This window comes from Myodes glareolus, chromosome 24, assembly GCF_982192425.1.
Source record: "Myodes glareolus chromosome 24, mMyoGla1.1, whole genome shotgun sequence".
In the NCBI taxonomy this organism is placed as follows: domain Eukaryota; kingdom Metazoa; phylum Chordata; class Mammalia; order Rodentia; family Cricetidae; genus Myodes; species Myodes glareolus.
In genome coordinates, this window is record NC_142049.1 from 6,869,519 (window position 1) to 6,890,023 (window position 20,505).

The 20,505-nt window shown below is 46.9% G+C and overlaps 1 protein-coding gene across 3 annotated transcripts in view; it reads left to right on the forward strand.

The window, feature by feature from the left end:
• Me3 (malic enzyme 3) overlaps positions 1-20,505 on the forward strand; it is a 178,697-nt gene that overhangs the window by 107,784 nt on the left and 50,408 nt on the right. For all 3 annotated transcript variants that reach the window (XM_087901562.1, XM_085682983.2, XM_048435135.3), the window contains exons 5-6: positions 6,926-7,001; positions 16,345-16,506. In XM_087901562.1, the coding sequence (XP_087757688.1) occupies positions 6,926-7,001; positions 16,345-16,506 (238 nt within the window). The remainder of the gene's footprint in view (positions 1-6,925; positions 7,002-16,344; positions 16,507-20,505) is intronic.

The window sequence follows — 20,505 nt, forward strand, 5'->3', positions numbered from 1 at the left end:
CTGGTTTCTAGGTCACATACTAATATTATTCTCCTCTGAAACCTCCTGAACCAGGCCCCCACAGCTCCAGTCACACTCAGCACCATTGTCTGCCATGTTCTTACTAAGATGCCCATTAAGGAGCACTTAAGACTTTCAATTGCTTTTCTAACCCAAAGTACCAAAGTCCATATTCCTCCGAACAAACATGGTCGGGCCCATCACAGCAATACCCTTATCTCCGGTATCAACTTTTGCCTTAGTTGGGTTCCTATTGCTGTAAAGAGAGACACCATGACCACAGCCACCCTTATAAAGGAAAATCATTTATGGGATGGCTTATATTTTCAAAGATTTAGTCCATTACCAGCACAGTGGCCTGCAGGCAGACATGGTGGTGAAGAAGGAGCTGAGAGTCCTACATCTTGACCCATAGGCAACAGGAAGGGGTCTGCCTCACTGGTTGTGATTGGAGCTTGACTACACTCAACAGTAACACTCTTCCTCCAGCAAGGCCACGCCTACTCCACCAAGGCCACACCTCCTAATAGTGCCACTCCCTTTGGGGACCATTTTCTTTCAAACCACCACATTGTCCCCACCAGGCAATGACCTCTACATGAGAGATTTTCTGCCCACCATACTTTATTTCTGACGATCTTCCTCTGACATCAGTAAAAGGCCCTGCAACTGCCAATCACGGTTTGGGACAGACAGGCTGTCACTCTAACCAAAAGGCATGCTCATAATCAGATTCTAGCATTTGCCAGGCATTTGGTATGAGCGTTATGCCTCCAGAATGTTGTGCCAGCATTTGAGGCCAGACAAGCTGACCCGTGAGCCTACATGGCCAGCAACAGGAAGAGCTACCGTTTGTTGAGTCATACCAGACACGATAGACCAGTGTATAGGAGACACTGTAAGACACTATTTAAATATGGTCTGTCCTCTTTAACTATTATTGTAACAGGAGGAGGAGGCTGCTTGTTGTCCCGGCCGCCCGGCTAGCTTACACCCGAAATAACCACACAGAAACTGTATTCATTTAAAAACTGCCTGGCCCATTATCCCTAACCTCCTATTGGCTAATTCTCACATCTTGATTTAACCCATTTCTAATAATCTGTATGTCACCATGAGGTCGTGGCTTACCAGGAAAGATTCAGCATGTCTGACCTGGCAGCTCCATGGTGGCTTTCTCTGACTCTACTTCTTTCCTCCCAGAATTCAGTTCTGTCTTCGCCTACCTAAGTTCTGCCCTATCAGGCCTAGCAGTTTCTTTATTGATTAACCAATGAAAGCAACACATAAACAAAAGGACCCCCTACACCACGTTATAGCCAAGATAGACAGCACGTGGGACCACTTCTTCCATTTTGCATGTGAAGACCAGATGACTTAGGAACAGAAAAGTAACATGTGCACAAGTGTGTTACCAGGGACTGGCAGCGTCAGGCCTTGAGCCCAGGTGCTGTGGCTGCAAAGCAGGCATATTAACCCCTTGTCTGTGCTACCCTCCCTCCAGAAGCCCTCTCATATGCCTATTCAGCCACAGGCAGCCTCCTTAGGCGGTGCCGTGTTTTAAATCCTCCGACCATCGGACCAGCTGCGATCACTACCATGTGATTACGCTTTCCAGATGCAGCCAAGCAGGACTGAAAAGGGAGCTTCCCAAAGCACCAAGGCACCGAGGTACTCTCTCTGAGGTCATTGAGGAGGAATGCATTCCTCGGCTAGCAACATCTTATGGAAATGGGAGGAACCATCCCATCACCCTTTACTGTTGGAAACATTTATTTCCCCTGAGTGCGAAGTCGCTAGAACTGAAAATAGTTTACTGGGGACATTTTACAGGCGATTCTTTCTGAGCTGGTCTGGATGCTCTTCAGGCAGAGAATGAAAATACCCCTACCTCCCTATCTGCTTCCAACTCCAGGGACTGACCTAACTGGAGCAGGGGAGGGATGGAGAAATGAAAGCCCTGAGGACACAGGAAACTTGGAGGGCAAAGCTGCAGCCCCCGTTTGTTATACACACGAGCAGAGAGGCAGCTTCAGGCCCTCCCTGCATGAGCAGTCTCTCTAAGGGGCAGTCCTCAGGCTGTAGCTGGTAGAGAAAGAAAGCTTCAGGAACTTTCCTGCACCACCCTCAGCACTCACTCAGACCCCAGGATGCTTTGCACTTCCTCTGAGCCTTCCTCGGGAAGGCTTTGCCCAGTCCCAGGATCCAACACACGCGGGGTCCTCAGCATGGCCCTGCCTTGTCAACAAGATACATTCACTCGGGATTTCACTCTCTGCCTACAAACTCTCGAGAATCCTTCTGGGGCCTACAATCCTTCTCTGGATTAGCACACTCCCTTGCCAACAAGAGTCACAGAAAGAAGAAAACCTCGAAACCCACATCCAGAGCAGTCCTTTGCTACATAGTTTATAAGAACATTTTAAAAACTCTTAATACATTTCAGAAGGGGGAAATGTTACAGCTGATCTCTGCAGCCCCAATAAATACGCTTTAAGAGAAAGAGAATGAATGAGCCCTCAACATTTCATCAGGTCGGAAGTTTAAATGTAAAATTGTTCACCCCGCCCCCTTCTCCCTCTTATTATCAATAAAGAGGACTGATTTTAACGCACCATATAATTTTAGTAATCACACTTTGCCTGTGTTTGCAATTAGCTGCACACCACTCGCTCCACTTAGCTCTACACCAGAGCATGACTGGTACCCATCCACACACGTGCTCCTCCACCCCACCCCCACCAAACATCCTACGGGGCCTCAGACCTTTCCAAAGTAAAGCCACGAAGCCAGAAACGTGCCACGGGCATTGCTGTGGGTGAGATGATTCCCCTAAGTGAGACATCAATAAATCTGGGGCTGGCACCTGGTTTTCCTAGTGCGAAGCAGCCTCCTTGTTAGTGCAGGAGAGAAGCACTCTCCTACAGAGAGAGGCCTGCCTGCCCTTCATAGTTCTCTGCTGGAATAAGCCCTTTCGCAAAAGACAGATTAGCAAGCAAAAAATGGAATTTAACAAGTATAGCCTAAGGAGTGGTGAGGACTTCGAGCTCAAATATGGTTTTCAATAAAACAAAAGGAAGGGGAGGAGGGTTCTAAAGGAAAGAGGGGACGTGATGTCCACAGGTGAGGTCAGCAAGGGTTATCAGGAATTTTCACTGTACTCAGGTGGGCAGGGTACAGCACAGAAAAACAAATATTCTTCTTCATCTGCTACAGGCTTCCGATGTTATCTGATAGCATTCTTAGCTTTCAGTGGAATAAGAGATCTGTTAATACGCCCCAAAGTATTTGCCTAAAAAAAAAAAATCAGAGGATGTTAGGTCAGACACAGAGAACTAAAGATAGCGGAAGATGATCTGGCAGCATTCCAACCCTCCGTAATCACCGTTTTAATCAGCTTGTAGAACACAGGTGTGGCTTCTCGTTTTCCTGAGAACCTCAGCTGACAATGAAACAGCTCGAAACAGTCTGAGTGGAAGAGGCCTATCCTGGGGGGAGGGCTAGTCTAGTCTTCTTCACCTGGAAGCTATCAAGCTTAATGAGTAAGTTAACTCAGATGCTTACACTGCCCGCTTCAAAAATAGAACCTGAACCCCCAACTCTTCAGTGTATTTCCTTCCCCTGGCCCATTCACCATCCTCTGTGCTCTGACTAGCAGCGCCCAGCACCACCCACAGGGTCCCTTCAGGGCACACACACCTCGCCTTAGTGCCGACTCACCTAGTTTCATCCAACGGTTTTCCCCTTTGTTGCTGGACCATCATCACCTGTTGGCTTACAGCTCCATGTGTCCAAAGGCGATGTGCCCAGCACGGGTTACAAACTAAGCTGGAGGGGAAGGTGTTGAACGACAACAAAAACAGACACACGGTTTGTTTCTGTGATGCTTACAGTCTCATGAGGGCACGTTAGCCAAGGAGCCACACAGTAAACACGACTGTGCCTGCAAGGCTGACAGACCGTGAACTCATACCAAGAACCTTCTACCTGGACTTGGAAATTTCCAGAATAATGCGAAGGAGTTAACTGCAGGAAAAGTGAGGAAGCATAGTGGCAGAGCAGCCTGGACATGGCCGCACAGGGTCTGGAAAGGAAGCCGGTGTGACTGAGACTTGTGAATGAAAAGAATGAGTCAGCTTTATCTTGCCTTTCAGTCACTGTTGGTGAGAGCCTCCATCTTAAATTTGGTCGTAGACATGTTAAATTTAAGTGCCCTTGACATACATCAGACCGGCAGTTAATAGAAGTCTAGAGCAATTCCTTCCAAGTTTGTAATGACACTTGTCCCCTCTGGGGATACTTGCTAATAACTGGAGATGTTGTTGTTGTTGTGCTGTTGCTGTTGTTGCTGTTTCTATGTTGTTGTTGTGTTGTTGTTGCTGTTGCTGCTGTTGTTGTTACAGCAGAGTAGAGGGTAGAGTTTCTGGCATATAGTGGGTAGAGGCAAAAGATGATACCAAAAACCCTGCAGGGCTCAGGACAACCTCACCCACACAGCAAAGAATTCTCTAACCCAAAATGTCAATAGCACCTAAAATGAGAAATTCTAGTGGAGATATCCGAAGGTCCATGTCCAAACGCTTTTGGCGTTGATGAGATCACACAGAATACTGAAAGTGGAAGACTGAGGGGAAATATTGAGAAATGTTAGCACAAATACGGCTGGATGGCCAGTTTAAAAGAATAAACAAGAGTAGTCAGACAAGGAGGAAAACTCAAAAAATGGAGACTGGGGAAGCCAACATTTGGGGACAGGGAATTAGCAAAAGTATCAGATTCTATCAAGGAGTCGGAGGAGGGACTGGAGAAACAGCTTGCTGCTTTGGCAGAGGCTAGAGTTCAGTTCTCAGCACCTTCAACAGACAGCTCACAACTGCCTGTAACTCTAGCTCCAGAGAATCCCAGCACCCTCATCTGGCTTCCAGGGGTACTGCACACACACAGAGCACATACACACATGCAGACAAAACACTTAAACATGTAAAATAAAAACAAATAATTCTTAAAAAAAAAAATAAACCAGAGGAGATAAAAGCTGGAAAGTGTTCATTGCTTTTAAAATGGTGAAGCTATTGAAAGTTTAGTCATACAAAGCTAATAAAAAACACACTACTGTGGGTGGAGAATTAGAGGGAGGAACGGCATGCAGCAACTCTGAAGACAAGCTGGGCTTTCATTTTGGTTTGGTTTGGTTGGTTGTTTGTTTTCAGTTTAGTGATAGAAGAGAGAAGGAAGAATCGTTCTGAAAATGGATGGCGTTCAGGACTCTTTATGGGGGCTGCAGACATAGCTCAGTGGGAAACAGCACTTTCCATGAACACGTGAGGGCCCCAGTGTGATACCCAACACCTACATTTAAAACAAGCTGAGGGCAGCAATGCACAGCTGCTATCCTAGCAATAGGGAGGAATAGGCAAGGCTAGCTCTGGGGCTTGCCGGTCACCCAGCTCAGCCAAACACTGTCTCAAAAAAAATAAGGTAGAAAATTCACGATTTCAACCTCTGACTTTCACATGCATGGGTGACCGGCATGTGTGTGAGGACATCACACACACACACACACACACACACACACACACACACACACACATTTTATCTTGAAAACCTAAACATAAATGATATAAGCACGTCATTATAATGGATATCTCCCCTGGTATCCTGTCTTCTATAGATGCTGGATTATGCTTTGTTCTAAGAGAGTTAACTAAACTGAATTCAAATTCCAAGCTCCGTCTGCCCAAAACTGAGGCCTCTGCTCAGTTCTTTGGGCTTCTTGCTACAACCAATTGTGTCAGTGCCCCTGCTACTCACAGCCATCCAACGGCAGGGCTTTTTATACCCAGACTTGAGGGTCCCTGAAGTTTCTTCCCTTCCGATTTCCCCTGCACTGCCCAGCTGCTCTTCCTAACCCCAACCCTGTTCTCGGGCCTTCTGTAAGTCGGCCTTCTGTTGTTCTGAGTCGTTTGAGATAGGCTTGCATCCAGGCAGAAAGCTGCAAAGAATAGCTCCTGCTTTCAAAGGCAGATGCTCTTGCCGCTTCTAGCACCATTTGGCTGTAAACCAAAAACACATATTTCATAGCGTAGCGGTAATATAAATTGTTTATATATGAGTGACTTTATAATAATTGTCTTCAGAAGGGTTATCCTATGTCACTCCCAGAAGCCAGGAAACCTTGTTGCACTTCTAAAATGATAAAGACTTGAGTGTGTAAATTTTACAGGTTATCTACTAATGTGAGAAAGAGCGAGGAGGGAACTTGCAAATGTACACATTCTCTCATCTCTAGCCCTAAAACAGAAGATTCATATCCACGCCTTTGAAGTCTGTATTAAACATTCTAAGTAGCAAGCTATGAAGCATAGCATGCTCTATTAGCTTACATTTGCAACTGCGCCCTCTGCTGGACTGGAAGGCTAAGTCTAAATTTGGTATTGACTCTCATGCAGACAGAGAAAAATATTTCATAAGCACCCCTCCCCCGCTTCCCTTCCCAGCTACATCTCAGAGCCTGGTGCACACATATCTGAACATCCCAACCCACATGTCCAATTTCTGGTCCTGGCCATGTGGTCTGTGCTCTGAAGCAAGTACCTGGAGAGCAGACCCATCGCAGCTAAGGGAGTTGTGGGGCTAGTGAGTCAGGGGATTCTGGTACCGGATGTAGAGAAAAAAGAAGAGAAGATGCATTCTCTAGAGAAGATGGCTCCAGGCAGGCATGCCCTTGACCCGCGCACTCCTGATTCTATGGAGAGAAGCGATTGGGAAAGACACCAGGACCCTCCAGAGCATTGAGACAAAATCCATCTTCCGCGTGGCTGGGGGCAAAAGTGGGCAATGCAGTTGATGCTGGTGCTCAGGGTCTTTGCTTTGTTTCCATACTGACTGCCTGGCTTCTCTTTGTGTGCATGCTTCTGTTTCCTAGTGGGCTGTTCATCACCATTCATGACAAGGGCCACCTTGCAACCATGCTGAACTCCTGGCCAGAGGACAATATCAAGGTATGATCCTGCTTTTATTGCTATTACCCTGCGTGTTGGAGGAATCATCGCCATCTGTATTGGTGCTATTTCTACCTATGAAACGAGCCATTATGACACCGAAGGCAGGATACTTCCCGCCCTTCCCAGGCCCTGATCGCACACCAGCTAGAACCACCACAAATGCATCACAGAAGAGATTTGCCTTAACTGCACAGCTAGGCAAAATTGTTCTTAGTTCATATTAGTCCAAAGAAATGTTTGCATGCGTTGAGCTCCTGCTGAATGCACTGTGGATGTAGACAGGAACCAAGCATGGCCCTCTTCCGGAGTAACGGATACCTCGTAATGAAAACAGGACAGTAACACAGCAGACCAGCCAGGTGGAAGGTGATCAGAGCCAAGTGAACCGCACAGAGGGAGCTGCAGCTGATCACAGAGGTAGGAGGACTTTCATCTCCGAGAGCTCTGAGGTGACGTCGCGGGGAAATGACTTCGGAACAGGGCCTTAGGTTGAGGGTTATGCAGACACCGGTGAGGACTTGCTGCATGGAAAGCTTACAGCAAGCGGGCTTGGGTCGGTGTGCCCAAGTAGCACTGAGCAGAGAGATGCGCAGAGTGACAAAGCCAAGCTGACACTGCTTCCCAAATATCCAGTCTCCTCAAAGCATGTCGGGGGGAGGGGGAGGATGAGCCGACAATATGGGCTGCAGACTGTATGGTGCTGCCCGTGGAGGGGCGCATCTGAGGTAATTATCTTCACTGGAAGTAACGTAAGTGAGACTAATTCTCTCCTTCGTGAGAGAATTTCCAGCCCAGGAACGTACTGGAGGTAAACACAGTGTAACCCTGGGGCCAGCTGTTCGCTTTACCCTGGCTCCCCTGGCAGGTGTGGATCTCTGCGGGGTCTGCTTCTTTCACCCCTGCTGGTTCCCTGAGCCCATTCCTCACCAGAAGATACCAAATAGGGCCTCTAATGGTTTTCCGCCCATACCAGGCTCTCTCTAGGCAGTGTGAGAATTTGGAACAAGAGCAGAAAAGGGTTAGGACCTCAGCTCCCTGCAGCCAGGTCTGAGCTACAGCCAAAGTTCAGTACTGGCCACGGGAAATAATTTGTCCTCACTTCTCCCTCTGGGTGTGACTTTGCCCTGGGTTATCCGCCTGGACTCCAGTTATGTGTAAGGCCTTGGCCTTGAAAGTCCTGGCCTCTATCCCAGGAAAGCATAGTTCCCGAGTGTGTTAGGATGATACTCTATAAAATATTGAGGACGTTAAGGGGAGCCAGCCCACTTAGTGGAGAGTTAACTTTGGGCGAACCTGGGCAGGCACAGTGCTGAAGTCCTGCACACTAATCTGTTCCGTAGGCCTGGACAGCTCAACCACAGAGAAGCCTCATGCATCAACGGGCTCCCAGCAGGTGCCCACCCAGGTGAATAGCCTCGGTCAACAGACGCACTGAGCATCTTCCGTGTGCAGGCACTGTGTCAGGCAGAGAGATAATGCATACAGTCCGACCAGGCAAACTGTGAGCAATTGGAACATCTAAAGGAAATTCCTCTTCTTCAACTGGAAATGAAAAGATACCTCTTCCTCCAGGTTGGCACAGGAATCGAACCTCAGTTGTTTCCTTGGCTGGGCCCAATATTCATGATTAGTATTAGGTCCTTCTACAAAAGTTTCAAACTGCCCAGCACTTGGGAGGCAGAGGCAGGCAGATTTCAGTGAGTTTGAGGCCAGCCTGATCTACAAAATGAGTTCCAGAATTGCCAGGACTGTTACACAGAGAAACCCTGTCTCTGAAAAAAAAAATCAAAATAAAACTGAAAGACACCTTGTCTCCAAATTCTTCATGCCATGGTTAAAAACTCAGGATATAAATTCAAAATAGAAGCATAGGAGCTAAGTGACTATTGACTTCAATAAACGTATCTTAAGCCCCTTCTAAATACTGACTACTAACTCCCAGAGGGGCAGTAACAGTGACCAGAGGGACAGAAACAGGGACTTTACACATTCTGGAGGAAGAGAGCCTAAAGTAGGCCCCAGGTAGACATCCAGACCTCTTAAGAAGGGTGTAAGATGCGTGAGCTGATCAAGTCTGGTGAGAGCCATGTAACTCAATTGCATCTGACCACCCTTCAGGAAGCATCTCCTCTACGGAAGCTCCCGGAAGCTCTGTGATAAAGATGGGCAGGACCAAATTCAAACAATTCACGTTCTGGTTAGATGACTTACCTGGAAACAAGGGCGGAATACCATGCCTCTGCTGCCAAGGAGAGGAACTTGCAGGGTGAGGTGTAGACAGGCAGTACCAGCTGTCCAGCCTCCCTCCCCTGGAGGCTCCAAAGGGGACAGGTAAAGGCCTCGGACAATCCCCACCCTTTATTTCTGTCTCACTTTTGAGAGGTTCCAGTGACCACCTAGAGGAAACGGCGCTGATTTTGCAAGCAGACACACAGGGCTTCTGATCGTGAAAATCCCCCTTGCCTACTGTACGCGCGGATAGGCATCCCCAGGTTCACATTCCTGTTGTGGTTTAGGCATGATAGCACTGGGGGACACTGAAGCGCATGCAAATGAACATTGTCTTTACAGGAGGTATTGGAAGCTGTTGTAGCATCTGTGGCTACGGAGGGTCAAAGGGCAGACAGGGAGACAGAGGTTTCTTCTGGGAATCAGAGACCACAGATGCGTCGCCATATGCCTTGTACCCAGAAGTACTTGGTTTGGCCCTTAGCGCCTGTTAAAATTTTTGAATTTATAGGCACTATTTTTTAAAGCATAGTTCGTTTAAAACAATAAATATAAAAGCACTTGGATTTTTTTGGCTTCTCTGGAAAAACTGGGCCCTCTGAATATAGAGCCTGAATCATGGTGTGTAAACAAACTAACGGTAGCTGACGGGACTTTGCCTAACCCACCCCACGCTCTACCCTGCCCCACTCACCAGCCCGGCTCTGAAGGCTTCCTCCCCCATCACCCAAGGTACCCCTTCAGAAGTTCGGAATGTTCCGACCTGCAGACCTTCTTGTTCGCTAAAAAAGAGAGGGTAAAAATCTGTCCACTTCCACAGGGACTCTGCTCATCACCCCTTCACAGCTAACACAGGCACGGAGTGTCTCAGCTCAGAAAGAATTCCTCCTGAAAGCCCCAAGCTGGGCCCTGGAGGATGGGCAGGAGGAGGGGACATTGCTCAGAGGAGCATGCAAGGTACTCACAAGGTCACCCACAGGTGAATGCTGGTGTCTAAACCACATCTTGTGGCTGAGCTCTGCCACCCCACCCCGCCCTCAATGGTTGATTCAGAGAGGCAGTTTCTCGAGGCCTAGGAAGTCTTTGGAACCTAGTGTTGCTGGCTGCTTGGCTAGAGAGGGGGATTCATTTCAGAAGACCTTCTGAATCGATTTGGAAGATGAAAAATTAACTTTCTGTGGTTTCCCAGCTGAAGAGTCAGAAACCTGAAGTCCAGGAGAAGAAAACCATGAGGAACCTATGACTCAAGGCCAGGACTCTCGAAGCTTTGAGGCCTTTCTTCTCCAAGGAGGAAAAAAGTTGTCCCTTGTAAATCATACAGAGGAGTGAGCACCGTGTCCTGTCTTCTTCTCGGAGTGCCCATTGCCTCCAGCAGGAGAAAGGTTCAACTGAGAACTTCTCTCCCTGTCAGCTCCCTAGACTCCTAATCATCTCTCCCAACCCAGTAACAACACTCCTGAGGAGAGAGAACTCTGTGTGGTGGAGCCAAAGCAGCAACTTCCACCATGAGACACCCGCCACACAGGTGTTAAAGCATGGTCCAGAGTGCCAGCACCATGTGCCTGTCTACCATGCACAGGCCGACGGTGTGGTGAACACCTTCGGTGTTGGTGTCAGAGATAGGGCTTGCTGAAACTTTCTGAGACCAAAATCCACTTGTCAGGAAGAGCTCTTGGTTCAACAACTGTACTTCCTAAAAGAGGGGAGGACACTGAGGCAGGGTGTCTGTGTACTCCTGGTGTGGTCAGTCATCGGCTGTAGGCTGATCTTGGGGAAGAGTTAAGACCTCTGGGCAAGGTCAGGTAAAGAAATTTCTCCAGATAGGCTGGTGACTAAGAACAGCAGTAGGGAAGAGAGTCCCTCACTCGTGAATAAGGAACAACCTTGGGCAGACCTCTCCAGCCCCTTCATGCCGTACTATACAAGTGCCTTGCACAGAACGATGCATCGAATTCTGTTGACATCCACAGGGCTTCTTGCTGTCTTTGTTCTAGAGACAAGGGAACTGAAAGACTGGGTTCTTTGTGAGGAGTGGAACCAAGATTTGAAACTAAGGAATGTGTGCTATTTGTGCTATGAAGTGGGGGGAAGGAAGGAGGGGTGATGAGACCAAAGGGTGAAGCGAGAGGAAGAAGAAAAAGTGGCTTGAGAACTCTTGCCGGCAGCCCATAATCCCACTAATAAATCTGAAACGGCCCGCGAGCAAGCCAGGACTCACGGTCTTCCGATCAGCCTCTGGTTAGTTAAGCTAAGGACCATATCCAACAAGTCAGATAAGATCATAGGTCTGAGAAAGGCAGGCAAGAAGGAACATAGCATACTATCCTTCAAACCTCTCCATTTGTCTAAGAAACAGGGGTGTAGTGACTTTTCCAACAGCCAAATAAGGAAATTGGAGTTCTGTCATTCCAGAAATTGCTGCTGGCTTTTCAAACCCAAAGACACTGCCCAGACTTTCCCTAAGCCCTTGGCAACCCCCTGAACAAATTAAGTGGTTCCAGCATTAATCGGATTGCTATCAGGAACAGTGAGAGGCAATACCTTCTCTCCAAATTTAACGATACTGGCTTTGAATTCTGCCCAGCCGAGAAGCTGTTTCCACACTGTTGGAGAGATGGTTTGCCTGGCTAATGGACTATGTGTCACATTGCTGGCCTCAGAGCCAACAACTAAGGAATCAAAAATAACACAACCTGATATTGCCCCTAAAAAGCTTACAGCTTTTATGAAATACGTGGAAACATGAATATTTATAGTACACGGAAAAGACTGTTGGCTGCTTGGCGCAAGGAAAAATGTTCTGGGAGTGCAAAGGAAGAGTGAGAAGCCCAGGAGGGAAGCTTCGTGGAGACGAGTGAACTGCTTTACAGGGTTTCTCCCTGTAGCCCTGGCTGGCCTGGAACTAGCTCTGTAGACCAGGCTACCTCAAACTCCAAGATCCGCCTGCCTCTGCCTCCCGAGTGCTGGGATTAAAGGGGTGTACCACTATCACCTGGCAAGACAAGTGAATTTTGCATTGTTCCTTGAACCACACACAAAATAGCAGAATTTCAGTCAAGGACATGAAAAAGCAGATGGGTAAAACACCACGTACTGCAGGAAGTGCACGTCCCACACAGAACCGGAAATATTTTAGTTAGGAAGGAGCAAGGAAAAGACAGGAAACTCCAAAAGGCAGAGTGGACCTAGCCCGTGGAAATCCTAAAGATCAGACAAAAAAATAAATGTCTGATCTTTGGGTTTTTTTTATAAGGGGGCAAGAAACTGATACATCCAGATGTGCTCTGTAAAAAATAAAACAGGATGGGGAGACTCCAAGAGTAGAAAGAACAGCCAGAAAATCACAGAAGCGGTATAAGAGACAAGCAGATTGTCTGGTCAAAGGCAATAGAAACGGTGTGAGGATCATAGAACAAATGCCAGAAGACTGGAGCGGGCAAGGTCCGCAGAACTTGATAGCCAACTGGACAAGTTTGACAGAGCTCAAGGAAAAATCAAAGAAGTTTGAGTGGTCTTGAGCGTGGAAGATGTGGGAAAATAAGAAGGGAGGTGATGAGACCAGCGGTTCTTCCTGGAACTCTCAAGAGGAAGAGCAGGGGCGAGAAAAGAAGAATCCAAAGCGGGGGTCAGAAGGACCGTGAGGACTGGTGACCCAAGCTAGGGAGTTTGTTCATCACAGTTCCTAATGTACTCCTCAAATGAGGGAGCAGCACACAAATCTGTAAGGTTCATCAGGCAGCAGAATTATGGGGAGAGTAACTCTTCTTTCTCTTTTGCAAGGTACATGCAGGTACACTAAGCAGAGCATTTCCCATCTCTGTGTCTGGAACATTTGTCCATAGCTTTACAGGGAAACTGGCCTTGGTGCCTCCAGAGCCCTGGCGCCAGTCCATTGCTGGTCTTGTCAAGCATGCCATGACAAGAAAGAAAAGCCCAGAGGTCCTTGTTCCATGCCCAGAACCCCAAAGGGCCGTTGACCTTACCTAGCCCTTGACAAGAAGGCAACGAAGTAAAAAATGTCAAAGGAGAAAAGAATACCTTAAGTATACCTTAGTGACCGGGGAGTTTGTTGTTGAGGGCAATGGTTGAGGGGCTGCTTACAGGAGCAGAAGTGACGCCTAGGCAGCCGCAACACTGAAAAGCCCTCTCCAGTATGGTGAGAACACATGAAAGCTGCATCTCTGGAGCTCCCTGGTCAACTTACAGGCAGCTTGGCCATCCAAGGGGTCTCTTCTCCCCAGCAACTGTCGCTGTTTGTGTAATCTTTGGGATGGATCTTGTGGTTCCTGTAACTTTCAGGATCTTCCTGTAAGTCTCTAATCCCTGAGGCTTGTGTGTTGTGTTTCCTTCCTGAGGAGTCTTCTTGGCCTTCCTCCTCCTCTCCACAGGAGGTAATGTTTTAATTCAGAGAAATAGATACACAGCAGCTTCCTGCTAAAAAGAGCGAAGAATTGCTTCAGGAGGGGAACCAGAGTCAGTAATCTTTGATTTGGACAGGCTAGATGGTACAGAAATGTCGTTTGGGGGCCCAGAGGCAGCATGAGGGTACAGGCTCTAGCTGGAAATGCTGCCAGGTGGAGACCAGAGGCAGGGACAGACACTGAGTGCTAAGGCAGGGCAGAACTTGCCAAGAACACAGGTGCTTTGTCACCGTAAGATACAGTAGCAAAAACACCGTTGACCCAGAAGCCCAAAGCCTGACCAGGAGGCAGTCCCATACTTGCCAAGGTGACCTTGACAAGCCATCTAGGCTTTCTAAGATAACTAATGTGGAACCATCAACCCAGTCACTGGAATCTGGCTGACATACGGCAAGTATATACAGACCAGGAAGGTTTTGAGCTTCGACTTGCTCACTTAGGAAGTGGAATTAACAGCATAGCCATACCTGTGCCCAGAGCAGGGGAGAGGGAGGGAGTGTGGATGTGGGCTGTGATCACTCACTACAGAAGCTGTAGAGCAATCTGAAAGGGAAATGGGGTTTCCACGGGCCTGCTGCACTCTCCAAAACTCAACTTCTGAAGCAGATGAGTGCTTTTAGAATTTTTGCACCTACAATAAAAAAGAAAGAAAGAAAGAAAGAAAGAAAGAAAGAAAGAAAGAAAGAAAGAAAGAAAGAAAGAAAGAAAGAAAGAAAGGGCAGCAGAAGAAGCCACCCATATGTGTTTCACCCCCTGGAGAAATGAAGTGGGAAGGCAGCCTTTGTGCAGTGAACCACAATTAGGGCAAGAACAGGTCTTTATCGCTTTATGCTAGCATTGCCCTGCATAGGCTAACTAAACCCTGATATGTCCACTGTACCACGGGGGTCACGCAGGACAGCTATCGCTCAGAGCCTTCAGTCCTGGAAAAAGCTGGATTTCAATGGATGGATGAGATACCTACAGATTTAGCTCTTTCAAAGACAATGGGAGCCCATGATCGTGTGCTGGTTGCAGTGACATACAAACAGCTTCACTGTCACCCCAGGGGATTTCCCCTTGTCCTGATGCTCGTTGGCTTGTCCCTCCCACCCTATTCTGCCATTCATATAAAGTACGCCTCCTTGCTTCTCAACACCTTTTACACAAGTCTATCCTGAACCTTAACTTTCTTTCCTATTTGTACCAGGATTTTGCTTTCAGGCCACCAACCAGCTCCCAAATCATGACACAGAGACTGGTTAGTTTTGAATGCTTGGCCTTATCTTAGCTCTCATTTTAATGTTTCTCTTTATCTATGTTTTGCCTTGGGTTTTTTTCCTTTTTTCCCTTCTGTGTATCTGACTTTCACTGGTTCTCGTGTTTGACTGTAACTGCCTGGCTTCCAGCTCCGGGAGTGTCTCTCTGTTCCTCCCTTGTTCTCTCCTCCTCCTCTTCTCTCCTTCTCTAGCCTTTATTTCTCCTCCTATTTATTGTCTCCACCTGCCAGGTCCACCCATCCCTCTCCTGCCTAGCTATTGGCTGTTCGACTTTTTATTACACCAATCAGGTGCTTTAGGGAGGCAAGGTGGGACAAATGCACATCTTCACATAATTAAATACCCATCCTTACATCATTAAACAAATGCAACGAAAACAAATAAGCACACCTATACACGGTTGCAGTAACATTCTGTGGCATAAAAGAATGTAACACCCTTTTGCCTAGGTAAAGCAATATTCCACAACACCCATTAAAGGTCTTTGATTCTGCCTGCACCCTCACAATTGCTTCTTGTCTGATTCTGGTGTGTGCATCCTCTCATGTGCAGAACTTCTAAGAGTGAGTCACCCTACGGGAACATCTCAATCTCTCCTCCCCCTGCATTGTCCTGTTGCATTCAGGCCTCTGTCCCAAAGTTGTAACAGCAGATAAATATGCTCCCTGTCTCATTTGACTTCACACGTATTTAACTGCATAGGTAATCAAACTAAAGTTCCTTCCCCCAGGATATGTCTTAATAGCAAACAGGTGCTTTGTGCGTATTGATTAAGTGAGTGAAATGAGCATCCGTCATAACCATATAATCATGTCGGTCATCACCAGGAGCTCCGTCAACATCTGATGCATGTACGATTGGTACCAGTACCGTGTCTAGTACACAGTTGGCCCTCGGTGATTCCTTGCCAACAGCTTATCCTCAGACAACCAAAGAATCTGCTTGATTCTGTGTTTTGTGATTCTAAGAAATATTGCAAGCTCTGTTCTTTGCACATTGGCCTCAAGATGCTACAGTTCTAGCGGCGGCCTGAACTTTCTCATACCCCTCCCTTCCTGTCTCAGGCCCCAGGTTTCAGGCTGAGGCTGTCCAGTTTCTCTGAGAGAGAGAAAAAAAAGACTAGATGTGATTTCTCTCCAGCTGTTTCTGCGGCTCCCGACCCAATCTTCAGAATGCAAGGAATGCTATCTTTCTGTTACTTGGCCTCAGCGAGCTCTCTTGCCCCCTTGCCAGAAAGGACCAGCCACCTGCAGTTGATGGATCCCTCTGGCCTTGTCCCAGACTGGCTGCTTTCTTCCCAGCAGAGTCAGCGGGTGTCCAGCTGGCAGGCCAGGCTGCTAGGACTTTGAAAAGAGCACTTTGTCATGGGGGTGATGCTCCCGACTGAGGGTGCTCCCGACTGAGGGTGCGGTGCCCTGCTGTGTTTTTCAGGCTGTGGTGGTGACCGATGGAGAGCGCATACTGGGCTTGGGAGACCTGGGCTGCTACGGCATGGGCATCCCTGTGGGCAAGCTGGCCCTGTACACCGCATGCGGAGGAGTCAATCCACAGCAGTGCCTTCCCGTCCTGCTCGATGTGGGCACCAACAATGAGGTAACAGGCTGTCCAAGTCAGCAGCTTTTGAGCCCAAAGGAAGATGAAGTGGGGGGCGCTTTTGCGGAATAATTATATCCACATGGGCAGTTTCGTTCCCAGGGTGCTCTCGACCCCCACTCTTCCCACACAGTTGTAAAGTAGTGAATTCTCTCTCCCAAGCCCCTTTGCTTCTGAGTCCTCTTGCTTCTGCATCTTCCTCCTCTGTGCCCACAATGCCCTGGTCTTACTACTTCCATTGCTTCATGAACCCAACAAGTTTGCAATCCTCCTTGGGGCTCCTCTCTGAGAGAGCAGCCAGTGCTGAGATTAGTCTGTGTTCTTCATTTTCAAGACAATTTGCCTCAGTGTATAAACTAAAGTTCAAAAGGAAAGGTCCAGGCTGAGATGTTGGGGACAAGCAGACAAGTGTCCTGCAGATCAAGTGAGAGAAATTGAGCTAAGATGCAGGTCAATCCTCCTGTAGGATTCAGGGACCTTGTCAAGGAGATTAACCCCCAGGCAAGAGTTTGTTGCTCCTGGGACCACGCTGGCACATTGTCTCTGGCTATAATTCTCAGTCCTATGACTGACAGGAAAAAAAAAAAAGCAGCTTCCACAGGTAGTGATGGCTCATGCCTTTAATCCAAATTCAAACACAGCCTGGTCTATAGAGTGAGTTTCAAAACTAAACAAAACAAAACAAAAAGACTCTCTTTTTTTATCTTCATTTCCAAATTGTTTGCTTAATTCAAACTTTCAGTAATTTTCACAAATGAAGCAAATATTTCTCTATCCAATTGTCACGTTTTGCAAATTATAATTTTATGGAATATATGAATAATAGTGAAAGTGAGTCTCATTATGATATTTTCATACACGTCTATAATATACGTAAAGGGAATTTCTTCTAAATCTCATTTATTTTTTTAATTTAAGATCGGTGTGTGTTCTTCTTTTAACAATCAAAACTCAGAGATGTATGAAAGGTAAACTGTTAGTCACATTATCAGTACATTTTTATAGATATAGCATCTTGATGTTTTTAATATGCTTATGAAAAGTATGTTTATATATACACCTCTTTAGACCTGATCACCTACAGAGCAGCCCTGCCATTTCTAAAGTCTCCTCCTCCTACTGTGTCTCCCGACCGGCCTATGAGACGGGGCCGGTGGTACGAGCCTCATAGCTGCCCAGTCAGGGCAGAACTTATTGCTCCAAACCAAGTTCCCTTCTCCCGGCCAGATGTTTGAGTTTATACCAAGCAACCCTATATATTTATACAATGAAATTTTATGTATTTATGCATTAAATAAAATTACATATGTTACATATATGTATCGCATATATATTGCATATATGTAATATATTTTTTTAAAGTTTTTTTCTTCCAGTCTCTTTTCTCTCCAAACCCATACAAATACCAAACTTGGAGTTGCATTGCCTTACCACTCTGAAGCCTGCTCTTTATAGTTTGCCATACGTCAGGAGTTCCCTCTGGGGTTAACAACCATTCCTCCATTTGGTTGCTGTACCGCAGTTCACGCAGGGAAGCCGACACAGCTGCACATTTAGGTGTTCCCAAAGTTCTTGCAGAGGTCAGCTGTGCTCCGGTCCCCACTTTGCAGATCAGACATCGTTCTCATCTCTGATGTCTCTTTAGGACAAATTCCTAGAGGCAGAAATACCGGTACACATTGGAGGTGGGTGTTCGTCTAGATTAGCGGGATGAGTACACGTACATATTGGGGGAACAGTTAATATGTGTTAGCCAGAGAAAAACCTCCAATGCCTTTCCTCCTCCAGCACTGTGCTGTTTGAGGCAGAGTCTCGCACTGGGATCTGGGATTTAATGGTTCACATGGGTTGGCTAAATAGTGAGCTCTGGGGATCTTGCCAGCGTGCGTCCCCTGTGCTGGGATTGTGGGTGTGCACTGCTTTTTTCCATGTGGTCGCTGGGGGCTGAACTTGGATCCTCATGCTTGCGAATCAAATGCTTTAATCACCGAGCCGTCTCCACAGCCCTGTGGTTCAGATTCTTGATCCACATTTGCTATTCCACAATGATTCAGTTCAAGGAAAACCGATTTCCTCATCTTTAGACAGAATGGTCTGGGTTTCTAAACAAGAATGAGATTTCTAATTCCTAGCAAGAACTTCCAGCTTCCTCAGGCTCCACCCTGAGATGAAATCTCCTCCCTGAATTGAGGGATCCAGAAGGAGACCTTCCTTGAGAGCCAGAAACCTCATGGGGTCACGGGGTAGGCAGTAGAGGACAAGAGAAGTGGGTTAAGAAGCGGAGCCCTGGCCCCATGCCACCAACAGGCCAGGAGAGTCACTTCACCTCTTTAGACCTGACTCCTACAGAGCAGCACTGCCGTTTCTAAAATCGCTCCCCCTGCTATGTCTCCTGTCCTACGAGATAGGGCTGGGTGGTAAACACAAGCCCTACAGCTGCTCAACACGGCCTTGATCTGTAACAAATCCATCAGAATCGATCTCCACAAACAAGTGGCAGTCGTGGACCAGGACCTTCACCTAGTTTGAGCCTCATAGGAGCACGGAGTGAAAGCCTCTGCCACTGCCTTCTCTTTCCCCTTCAGAAAACTGAGGCCCAGAAACTTTAATTGGCTCAAAGAGATTCTATTCAGAGCCAAGATCCTCTGCCATATCCCACCCCTGCTGGGATTCTGGTGTTTGATAAGCCAACCTCATCTCTTGATCCATAAGATAACTAAAGGAACTTCAGAATATTATTCAAATTATTTTTTTCTTTTTTCTTTTTCTTTTATTTGTTTGTTGTTGTTGTTTTCTTGTTTTGGTTTTTCTAAACAGGGTTTCGCTGTGAGACAGTCCTGGCTATCCTGGAACTCACTTTATAAATCAGGCTGGCCTCACACTTACAGTGACCTAGTTCTGACTCCCGAGTGCTGGGGTTTAAGGCATTTCTTAAAAGAAATGACATTTCTCCCACAGTTCCCTGTTTGTGCCCCTTTCAGTATTTATTCATGACACACGCACATATAGATGAATTTGTTACTTTGCTGCAATCACAATGCACCTGTATTTCGTTCTCATTTTTTTCAATCAAGGTTATTTTATGAACCCTTTCTTTTTACTCCTTTAATCAAAGTTTACTGAGTGTTTAGTAGGTGTCGGGCACTCTGGTAGGCTTGAGGGAGATAAATGAACCAGGCCTGGGTGGGGCTGTCTAGCTGTCGGGGTTTCAACACTGCCACATAATGGATCATGTATTACATCATCACTCAGAGTGTCTGCTTCTCCCCTGAGTGCTGGATTCCAAGCATGAGAATTCAGAGTTGCCAAATGAACCAGCGTTACAAAGACCATGTTTCTCCCCCTTCAAATGGGTTTGCTATGCCATGCCTCATAGTACGACTCTTTGTTCAAAACGCATCTGTTTGTGAGTCTTTCATGAGGACAACACCAGGTAAGATGCCAGCATGGACTGAGGAAGTGTCACAGGGCCCCTGCTGGGTGAAGAGAGTGAGAATCAGCTTTCTCCAGGGACAGTCCCTCTGATAGGTTATCCAATTCTAAGTGGTCAGTCCTAAATGCATATACATATGAGCACAACAGTAAATGAACACTGGAGAAAACACACACATGCATATATATAATGTATACACACACACACAATTAAAGAAGGGCTCTTAAAGTTGACAGTTCAAAGGAAGTTGGAGAGGCATGGGAGGTGTTGGAGGTGGGAGATTATGGGTTGAAATGATGTCAATACAATACTGGTGTCTAAAATTCTAAAAAATAATAAAATGAAATAAAATAAAATAAATGTTTTTAATGCATCTCTTTGCAAAGAATTTTCCCCAGGACTCTTGGGGTACAACTTTCGCTGAGAGCGATTCTGGACTGTAGGGGAGGAAGCTGGATCTTATCGCTTCCACTGCCTATAGTAGTACAGGGAGGACACTGTTGTGAGATGTTTTTGTGTCCAAATAGCAAAACCATCACTGTGTGTGTCTCTCCTGAGGTGACAGC